Here is a 26,023-nt window from a genome sequence, read left to right on the forward strand (position 1 = left end):
ATTATTCTATTTCTACTTGATAGAAATAGAAGGAAACTTACTCTGGCTTTCAGTTCTCTGCATATGGTTTCTCGTGATAGAGCTATCATCTTTTCTTTTTATTAACAGAATTTAATCATGAAATCTAGAATCTAAAATCATTAAATGCTAATCTTTAAAAAAAACAACCATCTATTTACACTTTCTCAGAGGAAATGTATTAGGAGAATTTATAAAAGATTTTTGTGATCATACTAAGGAAAATACATGAAGACTCTATTAAATATCAACTCTTAAAAAATAAAATTAAAACCATTTCCTTTACCCTCAATGCCATCATAAACACTGCACTTCTTTTTAAAGCAGACATTTTGATTCCAGGCTTTCGTATCTCCAGTCAAATACCTACTACTGCCCAGAATATTTACATCCCATGTAAATCTCCATCTCAGATCCTAACCTCAAGCTCTGTTTTTTGTTTCCCTATAAGCTCTAAATCAAACGTGACTTTCAGTCCTGGGAGACTAGATGGTACACGATGCAGGGACACAAAGACAAACAGAACCCAGTTCCTTCCCTCTCAGATGGGTTTAGGCTATTAGACATGTTAATCGGTAATTTCTATACGTATTTATGCATGACTTGCCTATTTCTTGAGAAAGACTGGCATTACCCTCTTGTTTACATTGTAATTTCCTTATTTTTCTTCCTTTCACATCCCCCTCTTCTGTTTTCAGTACTTAAACTCCCTGCCCAGAATGTTGTTTGCTTTTTAAGGAATGCTAATACTTCCTGTTCTGCATATTTCTCCCCATAAAACCTACCCGATGCCATGGCAAAGGCATACATGGCAGCTATTAAAGATCTTCTGTTTCATATGAATAGTTCTGGCCCTATAGTGAACAAAATTCTCCAAGGAATTAATTATTATTGGATATACAGGAAAATGCCAGTAACACTATGCTTAATTTCCCCAAAAGGTCTGGTCAAAATCTATTAATGTAATTTCATACTCACAGTTCTTTTCATCCAAAAAGCACAAAACCATTTTATAATCCTCATTCATCTTCACAAATTAATAAGTGTCAATATTAAAAAAAAATAAATAAGTGTCAATATTAACTACTGGGGTTCCCCCCCATGGTGCAGTGGTAAAAAATCCACCTGCTAACAGGGGAGACTCAGGTTTGATCCCAGGGTCAGGAGGTCCCCTAGAGTAGGAAATGGCAACCCACTGCAGTAATCCTATCTGGAAAATTCCATGGACAGAGGAGCCTGGCGAGCTACAGTCAATGGGGCCGCAGAGTGGGATATGACCAGGTGACTGCGCACACACATTAACTATCACCTTAACTTTGCCTATGGGCCGGCTGGAAGAGGGCAGGACACCCAAGAGTAGCCTGTGAGAATCCTGAGAAGCCACACGAGGACAGAAACTCTTTTCTGGCACATTCCTACCTCTGTCTGCACCTCTCTCCCTCTGAAAAAAGGAGAATTATCCATCTCAGAGGTACCTCAGAATTACCTACACGGTATCACTACACTTTGCAAAGAAAAAACAGAAGCCCTGAGAGGTGACCTGACCATGTTCTGTGGTGAAGCCTGGCACAGAGCCAGGTCACTAGGCTCAGAGCTGATGCTCATTCCAGGGACCACCTCTTCCTCTCCTAAGCAGAGCACAGCTCTAGGAGGCTAAGCTAATCCACATCGAGGGATTCTCCCACTAGCAGCTTGCTCTCAATCACAATGTCCATTTTCTATTTCAAGTCAATAGCTAATAGCTATTAGGGGATATAGATATGAAAACCTGGGATTAAAATTTTACAGCAGGGTTTCTAATTTTAAAAATTCAAATCTTTTTTTTTTAATGGGAGATGCATTTCAACAATAATATACTTATTAAAGTAAGTGGGTGGATGGTTATTTATAGTTACACTGTCAATTTATCCTTGTTCTTAAGTCTGATTTACTAATTTTCTGTCCATTTTGCTTTTTTTAATATTTCTTTCTTTTCTTTTACAAATTAATTTTTCCTTTCACTAAATACAATTAAAAAAAAAAACAAAAAAAACTTTTGGTTGTGCCGTGCAGCATGCGAGATCTTATTTCCCCAACCAGGGACTGAACTTACACACCCAGCATTGGAAGCACAGAGTCTTAACCACTGAACCACCAGGAAAATCTCACTAAATATAAGTTCCGACATAAGAGAATACTTTCTTTGAAATTGTTCACCATGAAAGAGTTTTAGATTATTACTACCATCCATTTCTCTTTCTCAAAGATTTTTATCTTTATATTTTTAGTTCCACTGTATCCCCAGGATCTCCCTGTTTAACATAAGTTTTCAAAAAGATTTTATGTTAAGTGAGTTTTCATCTTTTATATACTTTCTTTTTTCTTAATATATATATATTTTATTGAAGTATAGTTGACTTACAATATTTCAGGTACACAGCAAGGTGATTCAGTTATACATATACACATATATTATCTTTGAAATTATTTTCTATTATAGGTTATCACAAGATATTGACTATAGTTTTCTGTGCTATACAGTAAACCATCATTGCTTGTTGCATATCTATTCTTTTTACTCAAAAATCTAGCATTCTATTTACACTAGAATAAGTGGAGTCAAAATATCATAAATAGTTTAGTTAGGCTTTTAGTTCTTAAAAGTCCCAAAACCAAGTTTGAAAGTTCAAACAACAGACTACAGGGGCTTTCAATCTCAACTATTTATAAGAAAAAAAAAAGAAAAACAGAAATAGAGGTACCATTCATGGGGTGAAAAGAACTGAATATCTCTGACTCCATACACACTTGAGAAAAAGATGGAAATTACTGACCAAAAAAAAAAAACCACCAGGTGAACATTTAGTCCATTTAGATGTTCACTGGACACAAGCTGGTCAATCACGTATTCCATTAAGACAAAAACAAAATTAAAACCATGGATGAAATGCTGAAGCCCACACATAGTTGCACAAACAGCACGCTTGCACAGAAGACACTGCCAACCCCGGGCTGTCAGCACTCAGGCTGCACTGCCACGGCGCAGTGCAAAACAGACACCACTCTGAGTTCAATGTGCAGGCAGTTTGTGGGAGTCAATGTATTCTTTAGGAAAGTGTGGGCTCCATCATCAGCACTGGAACTTTATTTTAAATACGAGGGGAAAAATTGATGCTTACCTCAAATGCTCAGTTGTAACATGTCATTAGATTTTTAATGAAAACAAAATCAGCTTGTTCAGATTTATATTTATATTGTGTTGGGGGTAAGGTAGAAGGCCTAGGCTGGAGAATGAAGGTAAAATGAATCTAGTCATTGAATGTTCTTATTCCCTTCAACTCCATCTTTTTAGACTCAGGGTTTTGAGATTTGCTTTAGCTGGCTTAAGACTTGTAGGTTGGTGCTCTAAGTCCAGTCAAGAAAAATAAGGAAATACTGCATAAAAGTAGGGCAAATCAAGACTGAATACGTGTTTTGAGCTCAGAAAAAGTGTCTGAGGCTCCAGAATCCTGGAAAAGCAGGGTTTCTGAGAGGCAGAAGTTAGCAGGGGAGTGACAGACCTGAGGATCAGCACAGAGCTATTTGTCACTGCTATTTTGCAAACTCTTCAAATAAACTTCTGGTCAGACACCAGTTCTCAGTTTGAGCTCTATTAAATAGTCACACTAAAATGCTAACCTTGATGATTAATAAAAACATGTAAATGCACTTACTTATAGCTTCGAAAGTAAATCTTCCCATTCAGGGCAGTGAAGTGTAGAACATACTCTAAACCAGCCAGGCGGATATTTGATACTGTGGGGCCTCTGAAGAAATCTAAAAGTACACATTAGGTCGTTAAAAAAAATTTTTTTTAAGACCAACATACCTTTAAAATTCAGTTACAGATTAGCTGCATTCTAAACAAATGGAACTCTTTAATGTCTTATCTAAAAAAGGTAAGTAGCACAAAACTGATCCCTGAAAAATGTGATGGTCCCATCCTTCTATCATTTAATCTCATTACTATATTTCTGTGTTTAGTTCACTGAGCCATGTATTAGGTTGGTGCAAAAGTAACTGCAGTTTTTGCATTGTTGAAACTTGGTGTTTGATATTGGAATACACTCTAAATAAATGTGGTTATACTATATATCATTTTAGTGTGAATTTCCTGCTTTATGGTTTTCTGCTTATGATTTATTATTGCTGTTTATTTTATATTTATCCTAGACTATGGAGATGATGTTAGACAAAAAGCAAATTTGAGGGATTTTCTTATTCGAGTTCAAAATGGGTCATAAAGCAGAGGAGACAGCTCACAACATCGACAGTATGTTTGGCCCAGGAACTGCTAACCAGCGTACAGTGCAGTGGTGGTTCAAGAAGTTTTGCAAACGAGACAATAACCTTGAAGGTGAGGAGCATAGTGGTCGGCCATCGGAAGTTGACAACGACCAGTTGAGAGCATCATCGAAGCTGATCCTCTTACAACTATAAGAAGTTGTCAAAAAACTCAACATCAACCATCCTATGGTCATTCAGCATTTGGAGCAAATTGGAAAGGTGAAAAGGCTCTATAAGCGTGTGCCTTGTGAACTGACTGGAAATCAAAAAAATTGTCATTTTGAAGCATCATTTTCTCTTACTCTACGCAACAATTGAAACATTTCTCAATCGGATTGTGACCTGCAACAAAAGTGGATTTTACATGACAACTGGTGACGACCAGCTCAATGGCTGGACAAGAAACTCTAAAGCACTTCCCAAAGCCAAACCGGCACCAAAAAAGGTCACGGTCACTGTCTAGTGCTGCCGGTCTGCTCCACCACAGCCTTCTGAGTTCTGGTGAAGCCATTACATCTGAGAAATATGCTCAGCACATCAATGAGGTACCCTGAAAACCGCAATGCCTGCAGCTGGCATGGGTCAAGAGAAAGGGCCCAATTCAATGTTTCAAAAGTTGCACAAACTGTGCTACAAAGTTCTGCCTCATCCAGCATATTCATGACCTCTCGCCAACCGAATACTACTTCTTCAAGCATCTTGACAACTTTTTGCAGGGAAAATGCTTCCACAACCAGCAGAACAATGCAAAAAATGCTTTCCAAGAGTTTATTGACTCCCGAAGCAGGTTTTTATGCTACAAAAATAAACAAACTTATTTTTTGATGGCAAAAATGTATTGATTGTAATGGTTCTTATTTTGATTAATAAAGATGTGTCTGAGCTGCTTATAATGATTTAAAATTCACGGTCTGAAACCACAATTTTGTACCAACCTAATAATTTTTCAGTTTTGAAGTTCTCCTTCTAAACTAATGCTCAGCACAAGAGTATATCATGTTTACTGTGATTATTAATTTTTTAGAAAATGTAAAACAAGATATAAAATTTTAATCTACCCAGACAGACAGGTTAATACAGCAAAGGTCTATAAAAATGGTTGTTCAAACTTTGACTATTAAATTGAACTAGTGTTTGTTATATGGTGGAGGCCAACAAGAAAACATCAACAAAGAATCTCAACTATATGAGCAAAGAAAAGCAACCTAAAGTGTTCAAGACAGAAAAGAACCACCAAGATAAGGGAGTAGGTTGTTTTCTCAGAGTGGTAGTAACACCCAAGTGGCACATGAGAATTTTAAATGATATACAGGCAGATATAACCTACAATGCATTATTTACGTTATTATATACCATTTTCCATTTAGAGTAGGAACATACAATTTCTTTTTAAAAAGAGAAATCAATTTAAAGAAAAATCTCCAATGAACAACACTATGGATACTACATGGACACGGCTAAAGTTATAAAGATGACACATGAATGAAAAAAGTTTGGAAAATACATTAGTGAAGTTTGGTCACCTCATTCTACACATAAGAAGACCGAACCTGAAGGAGGCTAAATGGAAACACACGAATAACATTCAGCTGAGACCAAGTTATGCAGAAAAAGTCATGCAACTTAATTACTTAGGAAGAGCTCCCACAAGACAGATGATGTCATGAACAGGAAATATCTCATATTCTGTCCCAACTGCAGCTACCCAGCACTTTTTTCCCATCTTCCCATTAGCTCATAAGATGGGAATAATCTCCACGTGCATGGACATATACATCTTTTGTAGTTTGCCTCTTCCTTCTTATGGATAACTAAGAGAAAATCACATTGCTAATGTATATAAAACAGACATAAGTGTGCCAACACATGTACATAATACCTTTCCTTACCACCCCAAACAACTATTCCTCAGGGATACTTTTATAAACCAAATATACTTTTTAAATTCTGATCTAAAACTGGATCAGAATAATGACAAACTTTCTCATAATTTTACCAAACTCCCACTCTTTCAGTGGCCAAGTTAATAAAGCCCCACTCACTGTTGTGGCAGCATTACTGAAGTCACAGCCATTCAGGAGAACAAGATACGTAAATTCCAATCTCCCCTGAAACAGCTTTTGCCATGCAAACCATACAGGCATGTGTTTATCCATAAGATTTTAAGAAAGAAAGAAAAAAAAAAACTGAAATGAGGTAGCAAGTTTTAAGAACATTACCCTTAGCTCACACCATACACAAAAATTAACTCAAAATGGATCATAAATCTAAACATAAGATATGACTTCAACAATGTATATAATATAAATTATTACAAATTATATATATGCACATATATATGAAAAAAGTCTTTGCAACCTTGAGATAAGCAAAGGTTTCTTAAACAAAACAGTGCATAAACATACCATTAAAGGAAAAAAATGGATAAAGTAGATTTCACAAAAATTTAAAACTTCTGCTCTTTAAAAGAAATCACTGTTTGCAGATGACAGGATACTATACAAAGAAAATCATAAAGATGCCACCAAATATCTACTAGAGCTTATCAATGAATACAGTGAAGTTGTAGGATACAAAATTAATACACAGAAATCTGTTGCATTTCTATACACTAACAGCACACTAGCAGAGAAATTAAGCAAACAATCCCATTAACAATCATGTCAAAAAGAATAAAATACCTGGGGAAAAAACCTACTTAAGGAAGGTAAAAGACCTATTCTTGGAAAACTGTGAGACACGGATGAAAGAAACTCAAGATGACACAAACACATGGAAAGATACACTGTGTTAATGAACTGGAAGAATTACATTAAAATGACCATAATACCCTATGATTCCAATGCAATTGGATACCTATCAAATTACCAATGGCATAGAACTAAAACAAACAATTTTTAAATGTGTATGGAAACACAAAAGACCCAAAGAGTCAAACAGTTGTTTCATGTCCGGTTCCAACTGTTGCTTCTTGACATACATACAGGTTTCTCAGGAGACCAATAAGGCGGTAGTCCCATTTCTTTTAAGAACTTTCCACAGTGTGTTGTGATCCACACAGTCAAAGGCTTTCACCATAGTCAATGAAGCAGAAGTAGATGTTTTTCTGGAATTCCCTTGCTTTCTCTATGGTCCAACAAATGTTAGCAATTTGATCTTTGCCTTTTCTAAACCCAGCATGTACATCTGGAAGTTCTCAGTTCATGTACTGCTGAAGCCTACCTAGCTTGAAGGATTCTGAACATAACCTTGCTAGGATGTGAAATGAGCACAACTGTACAGTAGTTTGAATATTCTTTGGCATTGCCCTTCTTTGAGAGTGGAATGAAAGCTGACCTTTTCCAGTCTCATGGCCCCTGCTGAGTTTCCCAAAGTGAAAGAAGGTGTTACTCAGTCGTGTCTGACTCTTTGTGACCACATGCACAGTAGCCCACCAGGCTCCTTTCTCCATGGGATTCCCCAGTCAAGAATACTGGAGTGGGTTGCCACTTCCTTCTCCAGGGATCAAACCCAGGTCTCCTGCATCGCGGGCAAATTCTTTACCGTCTGAGCCACCAATTTGTCTTCTAACACCTTAGTTCTGTTTAACCAGGATAAAAACTTGGTTAAACAGAAGTAAGGGGGTAGAAGACAAATCAGTTAGAGTCAGAAGGAAAGCCCCAGTTTGAAAATTTTTTCAATGGATCAATTCTAAGCAAAAGTAACACCTTAAGTGTGACTGCGTCCATGAGTAAAAACACTGGAAAAGGGCACAGTAGGTTGATCACAGTGTTGATGAGAAATACCAGGAGATTTACAGTCAGAGATCAGATCAGATCCTGATTCTGCCACTTACTACCTCTTCACTCTGGACAAAAGTAAACTGGTCTCAATTTCTTCATCCACAACATGGGAATAATATTACCATAATGAATCAAGTGTTTGCTTAATTTCTAGTGTGGTTACATTTGGAAATGAGGCCTCTATGGAAATAATTCGGGTGAGATGAGGTATGTCATAAGGATGGGGTCTGATCCCATAGGATTAGTGTTTTGAAAAGAGACTAGAAAACTTTAACCTCTCTTTCCTCTTCTCCCTCCTTCCCTTCCTCCCCAAGGAAAAGCCTTGTGAGCACATAGCAGAAACCCAGCAAGAGAGTCCTCAGCAGAAACCTGGACCCTTAGAACTGTAAGAAAATAAATTTCTATTGTTTCTAAGCTACCCAGTCAGTCTGTGGTCTTCTGTTATGGCAGCCTGAGCAGACTCATAGAATTACCTTTGTAAAAGCTGTAGAAAGGATTACATTTAATAAACTATTTGGCCTAATCTTTAGTTATTTTCATTATTATATATACATTAAAGTAGGGTAAGAAGCAGGAAATGAGAAAGGTTAAAATAAAACAACGACCACAGATGTAGAAATGGCCACTAACACAGACAAAGGCAAAGAAGGAAAAAAAGTAACTGAGGTAATTAGATTTATGATAGACTTTAAAGGAACACTAATTAAAACTAACCTATTACTTGATTCATTATCATCTTTACATACAAGAAGTTGTTTACTTTGTTGTTTTAGTCACTAAGTCCTATCTGACTCTTTGGCGACTCCAGGGCCTGTAGCCCACCAGGCTCCTCTGTCCGTGGGATTTCCCAGCCAAGAATACTGGAGCGGGTTGCCATTCCCTTCTCCAAGGGATCTCCACACCCAGGAATGGAACCCACATCTCCTGCTTGGCAGGTGGATTCTTTACCACTGAGCCACCTGGGAAGCCCCATATAAGGAGTAGTCACACTTAAAAGTAACCATAAAAATAAGGATGGGCTGGGAGTTCCCTGATAGTCTAGTGGTTAGGATTAGGCACTTTAACTGCCATGGCCTGGGTTCAATCCCTTGTTCTGGTTGGGAAACTAAGATCCCACAAGCCACACAGTGTAACCAAAATTAAAGGGAAAAAAACAGGATGGACTGAATAGAAAAGCAGGACCCACTAAGATTAACTACAAATCTATATAAATATTTAGGGCTTCCCTTGTGGTAAAGAATCCGCCTATAATTTGGGAGACCTGGGTTTGATCCCGGGGTTGGGAAGGTCCCCTGGAGAAGGGAAAGGCTCCCCACTTCAATATTCTGGCCTGGAGAATTCCATGGACTGTATAGTCCATGGGGTCACAGAGAGTCGAACATGACTGAGCAACTTTCACTCACTCACATTTATATAATATTTAAGGAAGCAAAAGAGAAGCAAAATTCAGAATGACCAAACAGGTAACTGGCATGAAAATACTGAAGTTAACTTTTCTTTCTGGCCAGTTACAAACAAAAACACAACTTCCTAACAGGAGAAAAGCCCCTGATAAATTCTCTTTACCTACTGCTCTACATTTGAACACACAACACCAACGAAGTTGCAAATCTGCAACTTTCTTACTTCCTACTTATACTAAAAACTCAACTCTAAGTGCCGGACAATCTTACTATCCCTCTACCTGTATTTCTTCTTTCCCTATGCCTTTGTGGTTTTTACTTCCTACTGCTCATCACTGCATTATGTAGCTATTCCTGCCATCTAGTGGAAGCACAAAATAAGATAACCATTTAAACAAAAGCAACAAAGCGCTGTTTCTAACAAATTATAAATGCTTCCCTCATTAATAGTAATTAAACGTAAGAACAAGGAGAGAAAAGCTGGAAATCTGGGCCAATGCAATACAAGTACTAGAAATCTTGGCTAAAAAAAAAAAAACCTCCCCTGATGTTCCCAAATATGTAATATTCAAAGAAATATTGGTCCTTGTCCTCCATGTATGTTTTTTTTTTTTTTTTAATCCATGGAAAACAGAGGTAAGAACCTAAAGACTCTGCAAAGGAATTATTTACCATGGGCAGTATGAAGAGCAGAAGCAGGAAGCACAAGCTTTGGCTTTTGATTCTGCCTCACTTGCTTAATAACACTTAACCTTTCTCAGCCTCCATCTTCCCATCTGTATATTGAAATGTTACCAAACTCAAGAGCTTTAGTAAGGATTAAGGAGGTAATAAAAATACTTAGTTTTTCAAAAATAGCCATATTAATAAGAGAAATGAGAAGTCCTGAAAACTGTATTCCCAACAGGACCATAAGTAATTCCAATAAAGTAACATAAAAGCAATGTGTCCGCCCACAAACCTTCTTCAGTTGGCTCAGAGTTGTAAAGAGCATATGTTTAATTTATTTATAAAATATATCCGAAAAAAAAAATATATATATATATCCGAGCAACTTTTCAAAGTGGTCTAGGGCAAAGTATGTAAAAACCCGAAAGAAGGGCAACCAAAAAAGTTAAGGCATAGCTTGTAACAATGATGCAAAAAAAAGCTCAAATTGAACACTTTAATTAAATTTAAGAAAATTCCACTGAGTATCAAAAGAGTTAATATCTCTAGGGATAAACTAAATTACTTTTCAGAGTTAGAATATAGCTGTGGAGATGTGATCACAGAGTATTAAGTATTAGTAACCTTTAAGAAATCATAGAGAACAATAATGCCAGCTTTTCAACAAAGAGAAAAAGTGGTTTAAAATTGGTAAATCTAACAGCAATCTCAGGCAATAACTACACTATATACTGGAATTTAAGAAAGTAACCTGTGAACACATAGAAAGGGATGTTGTCATTAGATAAAACATTAGGAATGAGTATTGTTCACTAAGAATCAGTCACCTATAAAACAACCTTAGGAGGTTTTTTGTTTTTGTTTTTAAATGGAAAAGGGAAGAAGGAAATTGGTGGAGGTCAAGAAAGCAAATTATATGGGGTTATAGTGTGAAATGCCTTATATATCAGACTAAGAGAAACTAACAAAGGTTTTTGAATTGGGAGTAGATGATGTATAATAATCTTTAAAATAGAACTTTTTAATGTTCTAAATTTAATAATGCCAATAATGATAGGAGATGGGTGCAAGAATGTAGTAAAGTGTAAAATGCCATAAACAGGTTGGTACCAAAGTTACCACACTAGCAGAAAGAAGTAATGATCTATAGAGTATAATATCCCTTTAAGTCTCTCTGTCTAGTGGGGAATAAACAAAATAATGAAAAGGAAAAGGAGAGATCAAAAGAAAAAAGCTGTTTATCCAGAGTGAAGCTGAAAACTGCCACCACCAATGACAACTCTTAGAATGCCTACTTGAACTATCCTGCAGATAAGAATTAAAATACTTAAAAAAAAAAAAAAAAGAATTAAAATACTTACCAATAAGAAGACTTTTTAGTCTTCTGTAGTCTTCTGTTACATCAAAATCATCACCTGCAAATATTAACATGGGCTTTGTTCCCTCAGGACATTTACTATTCTAGGAAATAAAAAAATGTAATTATATAATTATCAAGTCTGAACTGTCTATATGCTGATTTTCGAGTAGTCAATATTTATAGCAACCCATTTTCATATTTTCTTAACTGTCCTAAAACTATATCTATGAATACTGATTTTACTTACTGTTCTTGGCCCCACTGCAAGGCATGTGGGATCTTAGTTCCCCAATCAAGAACTGAACCTGTGACCCCTGCACTGGAAGCACGGTTTTAACTACCAGAATGCCAGGAAGTCCCTATGAATACTGATTTTTAGAGTGAGGATTTTTTCATTTACACATTTTTTTAATACTAAAAAATATTTTTTTCATTCTACTTCCTTAGTATCAAATTAATAAGTGATTAAAGAATGAGGTAAGCTACTTTCTATGCAAAGAATAAAATAAAACGCTAAACTGGAAACAAACACATCCCTCTAACGGCCAACATTTCAGAGCTGAAATAAATTTAATTTCTGTGAATTATTTGTAACAATGTGCTTTTCCTACTGTGTCATTTGTAGTACTTTAAAATGTCATTTGTAGTATTTTAAAATGAAAACTAAACAAAATACCAGCTAAACATTCACATGGGAAGCAATATGTTATACAAGCTACAGAAAATATGGGCAGTCCTCACTGAACAGAATCAAAGCTCTTACTACAAAAAGTGTTTTGTCTAGTTCTGGCTTTTCTTTTTTTTGGTTGCACTGCATGGTTTGTGGGATCTTAGTTCCCAAACCTGGGACTGAACCCAGGGCCCTTGGCAGTGAAACCTCAGAGTCCTAACTGGACCTCCAGGAATCTCTCTAATTCGAGATTTTCAATACCAAAAGGAATTGTTAATTTTTGTTTTACCAAAGTGAAAAAAAAAACAAAGACAAAAAATTCTTTAACTAAAGGATTAATTTAGGGAAGAAAAATGATTGTTGGTCTGAGCTGTCCATTGATTCTAATATCTCTACTCTGACACTAATCAAGGATTTTCCAAATTGGGGGATGAGGAGGTGATAAGACAACAAACAAACAAACAAACAAACATCCTCTGCCGCTGGACCAGAGGTCATTTGTGGCTTCCCTGTTCACCATGACCACTCTTGTTGACCTTCTCTGCTTTCAACCTGAACCTGAACTGTCTACTTAGGAGATGGGCTAAGTCTGACTGAGGGCCTGAATAGACCTTTCAGACCCACTGACTCTTCCGTGTTCATCTGTGCCTGAAAAGTTAGTCAAAGTTAAGTCACTCTGTCACGTCCGACTCTTTGTGACCCTGTGGACTGTAGCCCACCAGGTTTCTCCATCCATAGGATTCTCCAGGCAAGAATACTGGAGTGGGTTGCCATTTCCTTCTCCAGGAGATCTTCCCGACCCAGGGATCGAACCCAGGTCTCCCGCATTGCAGGCAGACGCTTTAACTTCTGAGCCACCAGGGAAGCCCTAACTAACCTTAAATTTTAAATTATCTCATTCCTTAGACTTATTCTATGCAGAATAACCACCCCTAGAATTTTGATCATCTTAGAAAACAAGTTTTTAGAATAATCACTCTATTTCCTGGTAGTGTCTAATCACTTGTTGCTTAAGTGTTAAGAAAAGGATGAAGCTTGGCAATAAAAGTGGGCAAGTCAGAAAAGAAATGCCTGGTAAAGATGTCTTTAAAATGAGGAGGTAGAAATAAAGAGGAAATAAATCTGGAGAGAGAGTGCAACAAGACATGCAACTTCAAAACAAACCAAAAATATAAGCTTGTATAATAACCAAATAACAGGTCATGGTGAAGGGGACTGGTTAACAGCCTATGTAGGGATTGCCAATGTAAACACATTCTCATCAGGTAATGAAGTTTATAGTTATGGATGTGTTCCATGAGTGAAAATTTAGTACTCAATTTAAACAGCTCTTGTTAAGAACAAGCCTGCCAAACAGTAATGCTTTTGTGGTCCAGTTTAGAAGCTGCACAGTGACAGGGTATTTCTCTGCTCTGGAAGGGAAGTACAAAGAGCAGAGGGTTGGCGTGTAGGCATCGGCCAGCGCTCACGTCCACTGACAGGTGGCCACACTAGCAGCAGCGGCACCGCTCATCTCCAGAGGTTCATGCACAGCCCCAAAGAGGACCCGTAGCACACTGTGATAACATGATGGCATCCACAAGGCATCACAGTTTACATAGTTTTCAAAATACTTTTCAACATATTATTTTCACTGATAAACATTTCCACATATATTATCTCATCTGACATTGTTACACCTATTTAACACTGGACTGCCAATTGTGGGTCAGGGAAATAACTGACTTGTCAGGTCAAAATGTCACCTAAATGACCAGCAAAGGCCTCAAACCCAAGTGTTCTGTCTCTAAATCCCATCTCACTGTTCTACCCTGTACCTGAGGAGGCTCATGTAGCTGATTAAGTGAGGATCTGATAAAAGCTCTTTTTTGAATCTACAGGAACTCTAGATGGCATGTCCTCTTCTTAGGGGAGGCTAGGAAAAGGAGTGATTATGTATTTGCTATAATTCTTTCAACTATACCAAGATCCTCAAAGATCCATAAACTGAGAACAATTACATAACCTTCCATTAAAGACTTCAATATCCTTTCTTTCAAAATTCTTGAGTCCTAATGCTCCCCAGCCTTTTGGTTAAGATCAAGTATAGTACCAAAGTCCTGAGTCCTAATCTTAGTTGTACCATTTACTACATGTATGACCCTAGGTCAACGGAATTCCTTTGAGCCTCTGTCACCAAATCTATACAACAGGGAAAATAATTTTGGCCTTAGAGGGCAGCTAAGAGGTCAGAGTGAAATGTTGTGTTTGCTGGACAAGATCAAGCCAGGAGCAGAGGTCAGAGGGAGCAGAAGCCCAATTTGGATCCAGGAGCTGCATTAGGACAGTTTTCTTGCCTTTCTAAAACTATTTACTACTTTCTATTTCATAATCCCAAACAAAGGAGACACAAAGGTGCCAGTCCTCAAGGGGAGAAGTGAGCTAGCAATTTGATGGCTAGCAGCCAAAATACTCTAGGATCACCCAGAGCTTCCCAGGCAAGCTTCCCTTCTTAGAAAAGGGTTCACTTTGAAAACTGGAATTTCTGAGATTCCACAATATAGGTGCTATGATAATTAGGACGGAGAAGATAGCACTTCTACTAAGAGCCTAAGGGAGAGTCAGTAACAACTCTGAATTCTAACTGCCTACATATGTGTTATACATGGTAAATATCTTCCTCTTTTTGAAGATAAAATGAATTGTGCTTTTTAGTTTTTAGAGCACACTAGCATGAAAACCAAGTTCTTTCTCATTAAAGCTACAAAACTGTATCCTTACTCTTCACCACAAGATGTCACTATTGCCCAGTTCAGTTCAGTTCAGTCGTTCAGTTGTGTCCGAATCTTTGCGACCCATGAATTGCAGCACGCCAGGCCTCCCTGTCCGTCAACAACTCCCGGAATTCAATCAGACTCACATCCATCGAGTCAATCATGCCATCCAGCCATCTCATCCTCTGTGGTCCCCTTCTTCTCCTGCCCCCACATCCCTCCCAGCATCAGAGTCTTTTCCATTGAGTCAACACTTTGCATGAGGTGGCCGAAGTACTGGAGTTTCAGCTTGAGCATCATTCCTTCCAAAGAAATCCCAGGGCTGATCTCCTTCAGAATGGACTGGTTGGATCTCCCTGCAGTCCAAGGGACTCTCAAGAGTCTTCTCCAACACCACAGTTCAAAAGCATCAGTTCTTCAGTGCTCAGCCTTCTTCACAGTCCAACTCTCACATCCATACATGACTACTGGAAAAACCATAGCCTTGACTAGAAGGATCTTAGTCGGCAAAGTAATGTCTCTGCTTTTGAATATGCTATCTAGGTTGGTCATAACTTTTCTTCCAAGGACTAAGCGTCTTTTCATTTCATGGCTGCAGTCACCATCTGCAGTGATTTTGGAGCCCAAAAAATAAAGTCTGACAGTGTTTCCACTGCTTCCCTATCTATTTCCCATGAAGTGATGGGACCGGATGCCATGATCTTCATTTTCTGAATGTTGAGCTTTAAGCCAACTTTTTCACTCTCCACTTTCACTTTCATCAAAATGCTTTTGAGTTCCTCTTCACTTTCTGCCATAAGGGTGGTGTCATCTGCATATCTGAGGTTATTGATATTTCTCCTGGCAATCTTGATTCCAGCTTGTGTTTCTTCCAGTCCAGCGTTTCTCATGATGTACTCTGCATAGAAGTTAAATAAGCAGGGTGACTATATACAGCCTTGACATACTCCTTTTCCTATTTGGAACCAGTCTGTTGTTCCATGTCCAGTTCTAACTGTTGCTTCCTGACCTGCATACAGGTTTCTCAAGAGGCAGGTCAGGGGGTCTGGTACTACCATCTCTTTCAGAATTTTCCACAGTTTTTTTTGATCCACACAGTCAAAGGCTTTGGCATAGTCAAGAAAGCAGAAACAGATGTTTTTCTGGAACTCTCTTGCTTTTCCCATGATCCAGCGGATGTTGGCAATTTGCTCTCTGGTTCCTCTGCCTTTTCTAAAACCAGCTTGAACATCAGGAAGTTCATAGTTCACAGTTCACGTATTGCTGAAGCCTGGCTTGAAGAATTTTGAGCATTACTTTACTAGCGTGTGAGATGAGTGCAATTGTGTGGTAGTTTGAGCATTCTTTGGCATTGCCTTTCTTTGGGATTGGAATGAAAACTGACCTTTTCCAGTGCTGTGGCCACTGCTGAGTTTTCCAAATTTGCTGGCATATTGAGTGCAGCACTTTCACAGCATCATCTTTCAGGATTTGAAATAGCTCAACTGGAATTCCATCACCTCCACTAGCTTTGTTCATAGTGATGCTTTCTAAGGCCCATTTGACTTCACATTCCAGGATGTCTGGCTCTAGGTAAGTGATCACACCATCGTGATTATCTGGGTCGTGAAGATCTTTTTTGTACAGTTCTTCTGTGTATTCTTGCCACCTCTTCTTAATGTCTTCTGCTTCTGTTAGGTCCATACCATTTCTGTCCTTTATCAAGCCCATCTTTGCATGAAATGTTCCCTTGGTATCTCTAATTTTCTTGAAGAGATCTCTAGTCTTTCCCATTCTATTCTTTTCCTCGATTTCTTTGCATTGATCGCTGAAGAAGGCTTTCTTATCTCTTCTTGCTATTCTTTGGAACTCTGCATTCAGATGCTTATATCTTTGCTTTACTCCTTTGCTTTTCGCTTCTCTTCTTTTCACAGCTATTTGTAAGCCCTCCCCAGACAGCCATTTTGCTTTTCTGCATTTCTTTTCCATGGGGATGGTCCTGATCCCTGTCTCCTGAAAAATGTCACGAACTTCATTCCATAGTTCATCAGGCACTCTATCAGATCTAGTCCCTTAAATCTATTTCTCACTTCCACTGTATAATCATAAGGGATTTGATTTAGGTCATACCTGAATGGTCTAGTGGTTTTCCCTACTTTCTTCAATTTCAGTCTGAATTTGGCAATAAGGAGTTCATGATCTGAGCCACAGTCAGCTCCTGGTCTTGTTTTTGTTGACTGTATAGAGCTTCTCCATCTTTGGCTGCAAAGAATATAATCAATCTGATTTCGGTGTTGACCATCTGGTGATGTCCATGTGTAGAGTCTTATCTTGTGTTGTTGGAAGACGGTGTTGCCCAAGAGCAACATAAAATGCTTATTGAAAAAAAATCAATTATCTTACCTTAATATCTTTAAGGGAGACAAACTTCTCAATACCTAATTCAATCATATCCAGCACATGGTAGTCATACATACGACCTAGAAAAAAGCCACATTCTCTTTTAATCATTTATTTTTCCAAAAGAGCTGCCTTATATTCACCTACTTATCTGCCTCTTTCTTTTTGTCCTTTAATCTCCCAGACATGTTCCTTCTTTCTTAAATTTTCACTCCACCTAGAATGAACTGTTACAACCTTGGTCCTGGAAAGGATCTTGAAAGATCACTTAGCCAAACTTTCTTATTTTACAGAAGAGCAAATAAAAGTCCATGGAGGGTAATGAGCTTGCCATTGAGTCACTGACTATGTCAACCCAAGTCTCAATACAGGGCAAGGGTTTATTTTCAAATATGTTTATTACACAGGTATTTATTAGGAAAGGGTCACTTTATGTGAGTAAATATGATACTTGTTTTTTTCTAACTCTAATATTGATTTTAGGATATATGTTTTATAGTCAAAAAACCTCTACAACTTGATCGAAGGTGATATTAACATGCCCATCCTTTACCTGCAGACTGGTAGATAAATAAAAAACTAGCTTAGTGTTTACTGGTTACTCCTGAATACCGTCAATCTGAGCCACAGAACTGACTCTATAAAATAAAAGTTTTAAAAAGTAAATGACATTTACCTATTACTAGATTATTTGGCCTCTTCTTATTATGGGAGCCAAACATGAATAAAGAACAATCTGACTTCTTTGAAAAAAATTCCTGTAAAACCAAAGAAATTCCATTAAATCAACACATAAATATAAGAACTTTAAGAATTGTACTTCTCTGAAATAAAAGGTACTCAAACTGGAAGGGAAGGGGTAAAACTGTCATTATATGCAGAAGACATGATACTAAATACAGAAAATCCTAGAGTCTACACAAAAACTATTAGAACTGATCAATGAATTCAGCAAAGTAGCAGGATACAAGATTAACATACAGAAACATGCTGCATTTCTTTATACTAACAAGGAAATACCAGAAAGGGAAAGTAAAAGAAAAAAAAAAAATCCCCCTTTTATCACATCAAAAAAAACCAACAACAACTTAGGAACAAACCTGCCCAAGCAAGTGAAAGACTTAAATGCTGAGAACCATTAAGACAGTGACAAGGGAAACTGAAGATGATTTAAAGAAATGAAAAGACATCCCACACTCTGGATTGGAGGAGTTAATATTGTTAAAATGGCCATATTATCCAAAGTAATCTACAGATTTAATGTGATCCCTATCAAATTATGCACAATATTTTTCACAGAACCAAAACAAATAATCCTACAATTTATATGGGACCCATATATAAAATTTAGGTCCCTATATGGGACCTAAAGATCCAGACCTGCCAAAGCAATCCTAAAGAAAAAGAATAAATAAAGCAGGAGGCATAACCCTCCCACATTCCAGACAATACTAAAAAGCTACAGTAATCAAAATAGCATGGTATTGGCACAAAAGTAGACTATACATCAAGGGAACAGAAGACAGAGTCCAGAAATGAAGCCACACACCCACAGTCAATAATCTTCAACAAAGGAGGCAAAAATATACAAGGGAGACAAGACAGTCTCTTTAGCAAGTGGTGGTAGGAAAGCTAGACAGCTGATGTAAATCAATGAAGTTAGAACACACCTCACATCACACATAAAAATAAACTCAAAATGGCTTAAAGACTCAAATAAAAGCAAAAATAAATAAGATCTAATCAAACTTACAAGCTTCTGCACAACAAAGGAAACCATAAACAAAATGAAAAAAGACAACCTATAGAATGGGAGAAAATATCTGCAAACAATGAGGCCAATAAGGGCTTAATTTCCAAAATATACAAACAGTTCATCCTACTCAATAACAACAAAAAAACAACCTAAACAATGGACAGAAGACCTAAATATTCATTTCTCCAAAGAAGACATACAGATGGCCAATAAGCACAAGAAAAGATGCTCAACATAGCTAATTATTAAAGAAATGCAAATCAAAACTACAGTAAGGTACCACTTCACATAAGTCAGAATGGTGCTGGTGTTGGTGGTAGTTTAGTCGAAAGTCATGTCAGACTCTTGCAACCCCATGGACTGTAGCCCACCAGGCTCTTCTGTCCATGGAATTCTCCAGGCATGAATCCTGGAGTGGGCTGCCATTTCCTTCTTCAGGGGATCTTCCCAACCCAGGGACTGAACTTTAGTCTCCTGCATTGTAGGCGGATTCTTTACCAACTGAGCCACTGGGCAAAATGACTATTATACAAAAGTCTAGGGGACTCCTCTGGTAGTCTGGTGGCCTCCACTACAGGGGGGCATGGGTTCCATCCCTGGCTGGGGAACTAAGATTCCACATACCACATGATGTGACCTGTAAAAGTAAAAAGTCTATGAATAACAAATGCTGGAGAGAATGTAGAGAAAAAGAAACCCTCCTACACCATTGGGAATTTAAGTTGGGTGCAGCTACTATGCAAAATAGCATGCAGACTCCTTCAAAAACTAAAAACAAGGGCTTCCCTGGTGGCTCAGTGGTAAGGAATCCACCTGCCAATGTAGGAGACAGAGTTCAATCCCTGGTCTAGGAAAATCCCACATACCACGGAGCAACTAAGCCCGTGTACCACAACTATTGAACCTGTGCTCTAGAGCCTGGGAATGGCAACTACTGAGCCCACATGCCTGAAGTCTGTGCTCCACAAGAGAAGCCACTGCAAACAGAAGCCCAAGCACTGCAACCAGAGTAGCCCCTGCTCACCACAATTAGAGAAAAGCTTGCACAGCAACAAAGACCTAGCACAGTCAAGAATAAATTAGTTAAAAAAAAAAACCACCAGCAATAACTAAAAGCTGAGCTACCATATAATCCAGTAATCCCACTGCTGGGCACATATCTGGAGAAAACTCTAATTCGAAAAGATACATGCACCCCAAAATTCTTAGCAGTGCTATTTACAACAACCAAGACATGGGAGCAACCTAAATGTCCATTGACAGATGAATGGATAAAGAATATGTGGTGTGCGCACGCACACACACACACACACACCCTGCAATACTATTCAGCAATAAAGAATGAAATAATGTCATTTGCAGCAATATTGATTAACCTAGAGGTGATCATAATAACTGAAGACAAAGACAACAGCATATAACTAACTTGTATGTATAGCCTAAAATATGACACAAATGAACTTATTTACAAAACAGACTCATACACACAGAAAACAAACTTACAGTTACCAAAAGGGAAAGAGGGTGGGGAAAGGATAATTTAGGAGTTTGGATTAGCAGATTCAAACTACCATACATAAAAAACAAAGTCCTACTATACGGCACAGGGAACTATATTTGATATCCTGTAATAAACCATAATAGAAAAGAATATGAAGAAAAACATATATATGTATAAATGAATCACTTTGAGGTATACCAGAAACTAACTCAACATTGTAAATCAACTATACTTCAATTAAAAAGGAAAAAAGAATTGTACATACTATCCATAGTGAAACATAAGATCTATAGTAATATTTTTGGAAATAAAAAAGTCTTATTCCCCGTTTATACTGCATCAAAATTTTGTAACGCAGGATGATTTCTAATTCAAAGTCATAAGTTAGGACTACTATTAAATTAAATGAATTAGGCTGAATAATCACTTGTATGCCCTCTTAAATCAGAGATTCTTATACTTACCAATGATGTCTGATCCTCAAATGGCCTTGTAATATTTTTCCTAATGTTTAAAAAAAAGTGACTGTAATTTTAATAAGCAATTCACTCGTAACAATAAGGTAATAATATTAAATAAAGATAATTATATATTCAAATGATCAAAAAAAGCAGCTGGGAGATATTTATTCATTCAAATATTTATTTAGTGCCAGGCACTATTCTAGGAGCTAGGGATACCATAATACCATGTCAAACAAGATCCCTGCTTTCATGGAACTTACATTCTAGAGGAAAAGTAAACAATTTCAAAAAGTTCTAACTGTTGTGACAAAAATAAAGCAGGGCACCGTGTTAGTATGAAGAATGGAAAATGGTTATTTGAGCTGAGACCCAATAAATGAGGAGGTAGCCATGGAAGAGTTTTGAGGTTCAGAGTACTCTAGGAAGAGGGAACCAAGTAAGAAAAGATTCTGAGATGGAAACAAGTGTAGACTATTCAAGAAACAGAAAGCAACATCACTGGAGCTTAATGAGCAAAGAGTTAATGGTAGGATATGAGGTCAAAGATGAAGACACGGTCCAGAAAATGTAGGGCCTTGCTGGTTCAGGTAAGGAATGAAGGTTATTAAAAGAGTAACAGGAGGCACAGGGGGATTTTAGACAAGAGAGTGACATGACTGGATTCAAATGTTCTTTTTAAAGGGCTGATCTGTCTACTATGTGAGGATGGAATGTAGCACAGCAACAGTGAAGAGGTCAGTAAGCAGCTATCACAGTAATCCAGGAGAGAAAGAAAATGGTGGGCTGGACCAGCAGTGGTAGCAGAGGAGATGGACAAACAGTGGATAGAGAATGCTATCTTCCCAGGCAAAAGGTTTGTTCAAATATGCATGAAGAAATTCTGCTAAGATACACAAAAAACTAATGATGCTGGTTGTTCTAAGGAGAGTGTGTGTACATTTATATTTTCACTGTATATTTTTGAATTTTTAGTCACATAAATATAATACAGTTCATAATTTTTACCAACTTAAAGAGAAATAAAATCATATATACAACATGATCTCAATTTTGTTTGAAGAAAAAAAAAGATGTATAGACACAAAACTACATGAGAAGAAAATATACAGTGTTTATCTATGAGTGATTATTTACTCTTATCCCAATTATTTAAGATAGATATATATTACTTTTATAATCAAAAAAGTATTTATGCAAGATAAATCAGGAAAAATTACTGTAGTATTTATGATTAACAGCCAAAAGCAATTCACAAGTAAATAGAAGACAGAAATTACAAAGAAGAAAAGGAGAAAGGCTCAAATGAAGTCTCTGGTATTGGAGTGGAACTGAAATTAGTAGTACGAACTCATGAATTTTTAGGAAATATCAATATCAACTCGGCTTTTTAAATATATAGATATAAAATATAAACAAATACAGACGTGCATACATGCATAGGTTAACGTACCTATGTACATTTTCAAGCTCTTGTCTGCTAGAGGACTGATGACACTCCAGTAGCAACTGAGCATACTTAATGCCCAGATCTCTGTTTCTAAGTTACCTTTCTCCAATATATGGAACCAGGACTGATTCCAGGGCTCTGGCAATGAAAACTGCAAGATGAGCCTAGAGCATCTTGTCATGCCAGAAAGAAGTGCTCAAACACAGGGGCACCTTGAAAGGGCACACAAGCCAACCCGACAGAGATTCCAATGGCCAAAGAGAGAACAATTTAGCAACAAAATAAATCTTGACAGCACTGAACCCCAAAGAACGTAATAAATATATAGTACACACTGACATAAATAAGTAATTTAAACAAATGGAGAAGAAGGGACTGGTTTTCATTACAGAATCCCAATTAATAAATGTAGAGGGAATGCAGGGAAATAGAAAACCACTGCACCATCACAGTAACCACTATTGTAGACAGGATTCACTGATGGATGCTAAAAGGAATAAGCAAAAGTTTGAGGAGAACTAGGATTACTTGAAAACTTGTAAGTATCTCCTCTAAACATCTGTTAATTACAAAGGGGAAAATATCAATAGCAACTTTATAGTGGGGAAATCTAGCAGACACCACTTTAATCAAATTTACCACCACCAGTAAGAAGATATCAAGTATTCTTTGGTAAGATATACTGAAAAGGCACATCACTTTTATGATATTACTGCCAAACATGTACAATCTCAATCTATTCATAATATAAGACAAGTCCAAACTGAAGGATATTTTACAAAATAACTGACAAGTGCTCATCAAAAGTGTCAAGGTCATCAAAGATGAGGAAAGGTTGAGGAATTGTCATAACTTGGAGGAGACTAAGACGACATGACAATTAAACACAATGTGGGATCCCAGAAGAGGAAAAGAATATCAATGAAAAAACTGGCACGAACCGAATCAAGCCTGTGATGAAAAAGTAGGTGTGTATAAATTACTGCCCCCATGTTCATTTCTTACTTGTGATAACTGTGCTATGGTTACAGAAGTTATAACAGTAAGAGATGTGGAAGAAGGGTATAAGGGAACTCTACTATTTTTGCAACTTTTCTGTAAGTCTATTACTATTTCAAAGTAATATATACATGCTATGATTACAGCTCTGTAAGAATGTTCAGTACAAATGAATACACAGATGGGAAAGAAGTAAGTTTTGAAATACGCATAGCTATGTATGTAAGGTTATGTAATATTTTTTAAATAAAATATTTTTCTAAGTCTCCCATAAAGTGATTGGTTGTTACTTTTATAATGAAACAATGTAATTAAATAAGTAAAAGAAATCGTACTTACTTTTTATACAGAATGCCATATGGTTTCTTCAGTGCATACTGTAAAACATAATTTATAGCTTTCAAAACAAAACATATTCTGAAAAGCAGAGACAAAAGTGAAGCACTGTAACCAGTCATTATGCAAGGTTATCCTAGCTCCTGAATCCTATTCTGATATCTTCTGCATGGATCCCCTTTGATCACATATAACTTCCAACACAAGCCTAATATTCTTAGACAGGACTTTCCTAATTAAAATTTTCTATGCCCTTTCAATATTCTATCCAATTTAAATGATTCCCTTCACTTCCTTAAATTCTAGCTTCATTTAGCCCGCTTTCCTTTAACCACCCCCAATTATTTGCAATTCCCCAGATGTATCATGCTCCTTCACACTCCCTTTGTGCACAAGCTTTTGCCCCAGCCTTGGAAGCCCTTCTCTTCCACTTCCTTTTCCTCTTCTCATTTCAACTCCTTCAAAATGAAGCTTAACTGTCACCTCTAGGAAGCCCACCCTGTGTGGCAACCCTCATGGGATTTTAACTCAGCCTCCCATCCTACTCCATGACAGAGGATGAGACAGTTGGATGGCATCACTGACTCGATGGACAGTGAGTTAAGAGTAAGCTCCAGGAGTTGGTGATGGACAAGGAAGCCTGGTGTGCTGCAGTCCATGGGATCTCAAAGAGTCTCTCAAAGACTGAGCAACTGAACTGACTATCTGACCGACTCCCATCCTACTCCGTGCATACCTCCAGCACAGTGCATCACTCACAATGCTGTAACTTTTACTCTCTCACTAAGCTCACTGAAGGGAGAGATTATGTCTTATATAAATATTAATCCCCAGTATCCAGCACAGTAGTTGGTATTGTTGAAAAAAATAAAGGGATATAATATGCAGTTAGCTCATTTTACAAATTAGATATGTTCTTGAAATGTGACGAAATCAAATTCCAGTCATTGAAATCAGGTGAAATTTACTAAGGGAGCTGTAAGGAAAACCAGTAGTCAGTTCCTTTGGCAAGGCAAACAATCTCCAACTTTAGCCTCTTTCTAAGGTTAGCATTTCTTAAGGCAAGGCAAAGTTTTCTATATATTTCTCAGCAGCCCAGTTAGTATGCTAAAAACTTTCTAAAATGATTTCAACACCATTTAAAAACTGTGTATATATATAAATATACGTACCACATCTCTAAGCACTTGTGTTACTGTTGAATTTGCATTTCCCCCTTTAATCAACATAGCATTTTTGATATTTTCACTGAGTTTTGGTTCTCTCTTCTCAAGGAATCTCTTGGCTCTTTTTGTTTTGGGTTTTCTGTTGCAAAAAATCACAATTTATAACAACTTAAGACATTTTCTCATATTACAAAACCAAGACTTATATACAAATTCTTAAATATCAAAGAGATATTATATAACATTTATTAGTTAGGATTCCACAAAATCTCATTTTGGGGGAAATATTAATAAAATATATTCAGTTATTACTAGTAAATGCATTAATTACATTTGGTCTTTAAAAAGACTTCCATTTTTATATCCCCAGCATTCTATTACTGTTTTCTAAATCTTTTATTAAAAAAACAAGGACTCAAGTGAATACTGTTGCTATTTTTACCCTATTATTTCTTCTTTAATCTTAAAGCAATCAAACCAGTACTCTGCACCCGAACACAATGAACTGCACACCAACTGCCAGTCAACTTGTGGGCATAGGGAGGCTAATTACTTCTTATCTTTCCTCCAGGTATAAGACCACAATGCCTGCCAGGAAGTATCCAATGTCCCACTCCAATATCGTTGCTGATAAAGTCAAATACTATTGCCACCAACTGAGAATAATAACAACTGACACTTCATTATAGTTAGTCTATTAAGGCCTAATCTTTTACAGATGAGTCAGCTGACATAATCTGTCCAAAGCCACACAGCTTGGCATGTAGGCCAATCTTCAAAATGAGCTACATTTAAAAACTCACCCAGACCAATCAACCTGTAAAATATGAAAGGAAAACAGGGGCTTCCCTGGTGGCTCAGAGGTAGAGTCTACCTGCAATACAGGAGACCCAGGTTCGATCCCTGATCCGGGCAGATACCACATGCTGCAGAGAAACTAAGCCTGGGCACCACAACTGTTTAGCCCAGGAACTGCAACTACTGAAGTTCCTGTGCCCTAGAGCCTGTACTCGGC

At 37.3% G+C, this 26,023-nt stretch overlaps 1 protein-coding gene across 1 annotated transcript in view; it reads right to left on the reverse strand.

Annotated features, from left to right (window-relative positions):
- The window catches only part of RPF2 (ribosome production factor 2 homolog), a 33,225-nt gene that overhangs the window by 5,185 nt on the left and 2,017 nt on the right, over positions 1–26,023 (reverse strand). The window contains exons 2-8 of the mRNA XM_040238490.1: positions 25,015–25,147; positions 23,846–23,883; positions 21,061–21,100; positions 18,016–18,097; positions 17,343–17,419; positions 11,539–11,638; positions 3,711–3,813 (exon numbers count right to left, since the gene is read on the reverse strand). Of these exons, the coding sequence (XP_040094424.1) occupies positions 3,711–3,813; positions 11,539–11,638; positions 17,343–17,419; positions 18,016–18,097; positions 21,061–21,100; positions 23,846–23,883; positions 25,015–25,147 (573 nt within the window). The remainder of the gene's footprint in view (positions 1–3,710; positions 3,814–11,538; positions 11,639–17,342; positions 17,420–18,015; positions 18,098–21,060; positions 21,101–23,845; positions 23,884–25,014; positions 25,148–26,023) is intronic.

Source organism: Oryx dammah, unplaced genomic scaffold, assembly GCF_014754425.2.
Source record: "Oryx dammah isolate SB20612 unplaced genomic scaffold, SCBI_Odam_1.1 HiC_scaffold_4, whole genome shotgun sequence".
In the NCBI taxonomy this organism is placed as follows: domain Eukaryota; kingdom Metazoa; phylum Chordata; class Mammalia; order Artiodactyla; family Bovidae; genus Oryx; species Oryx dammah.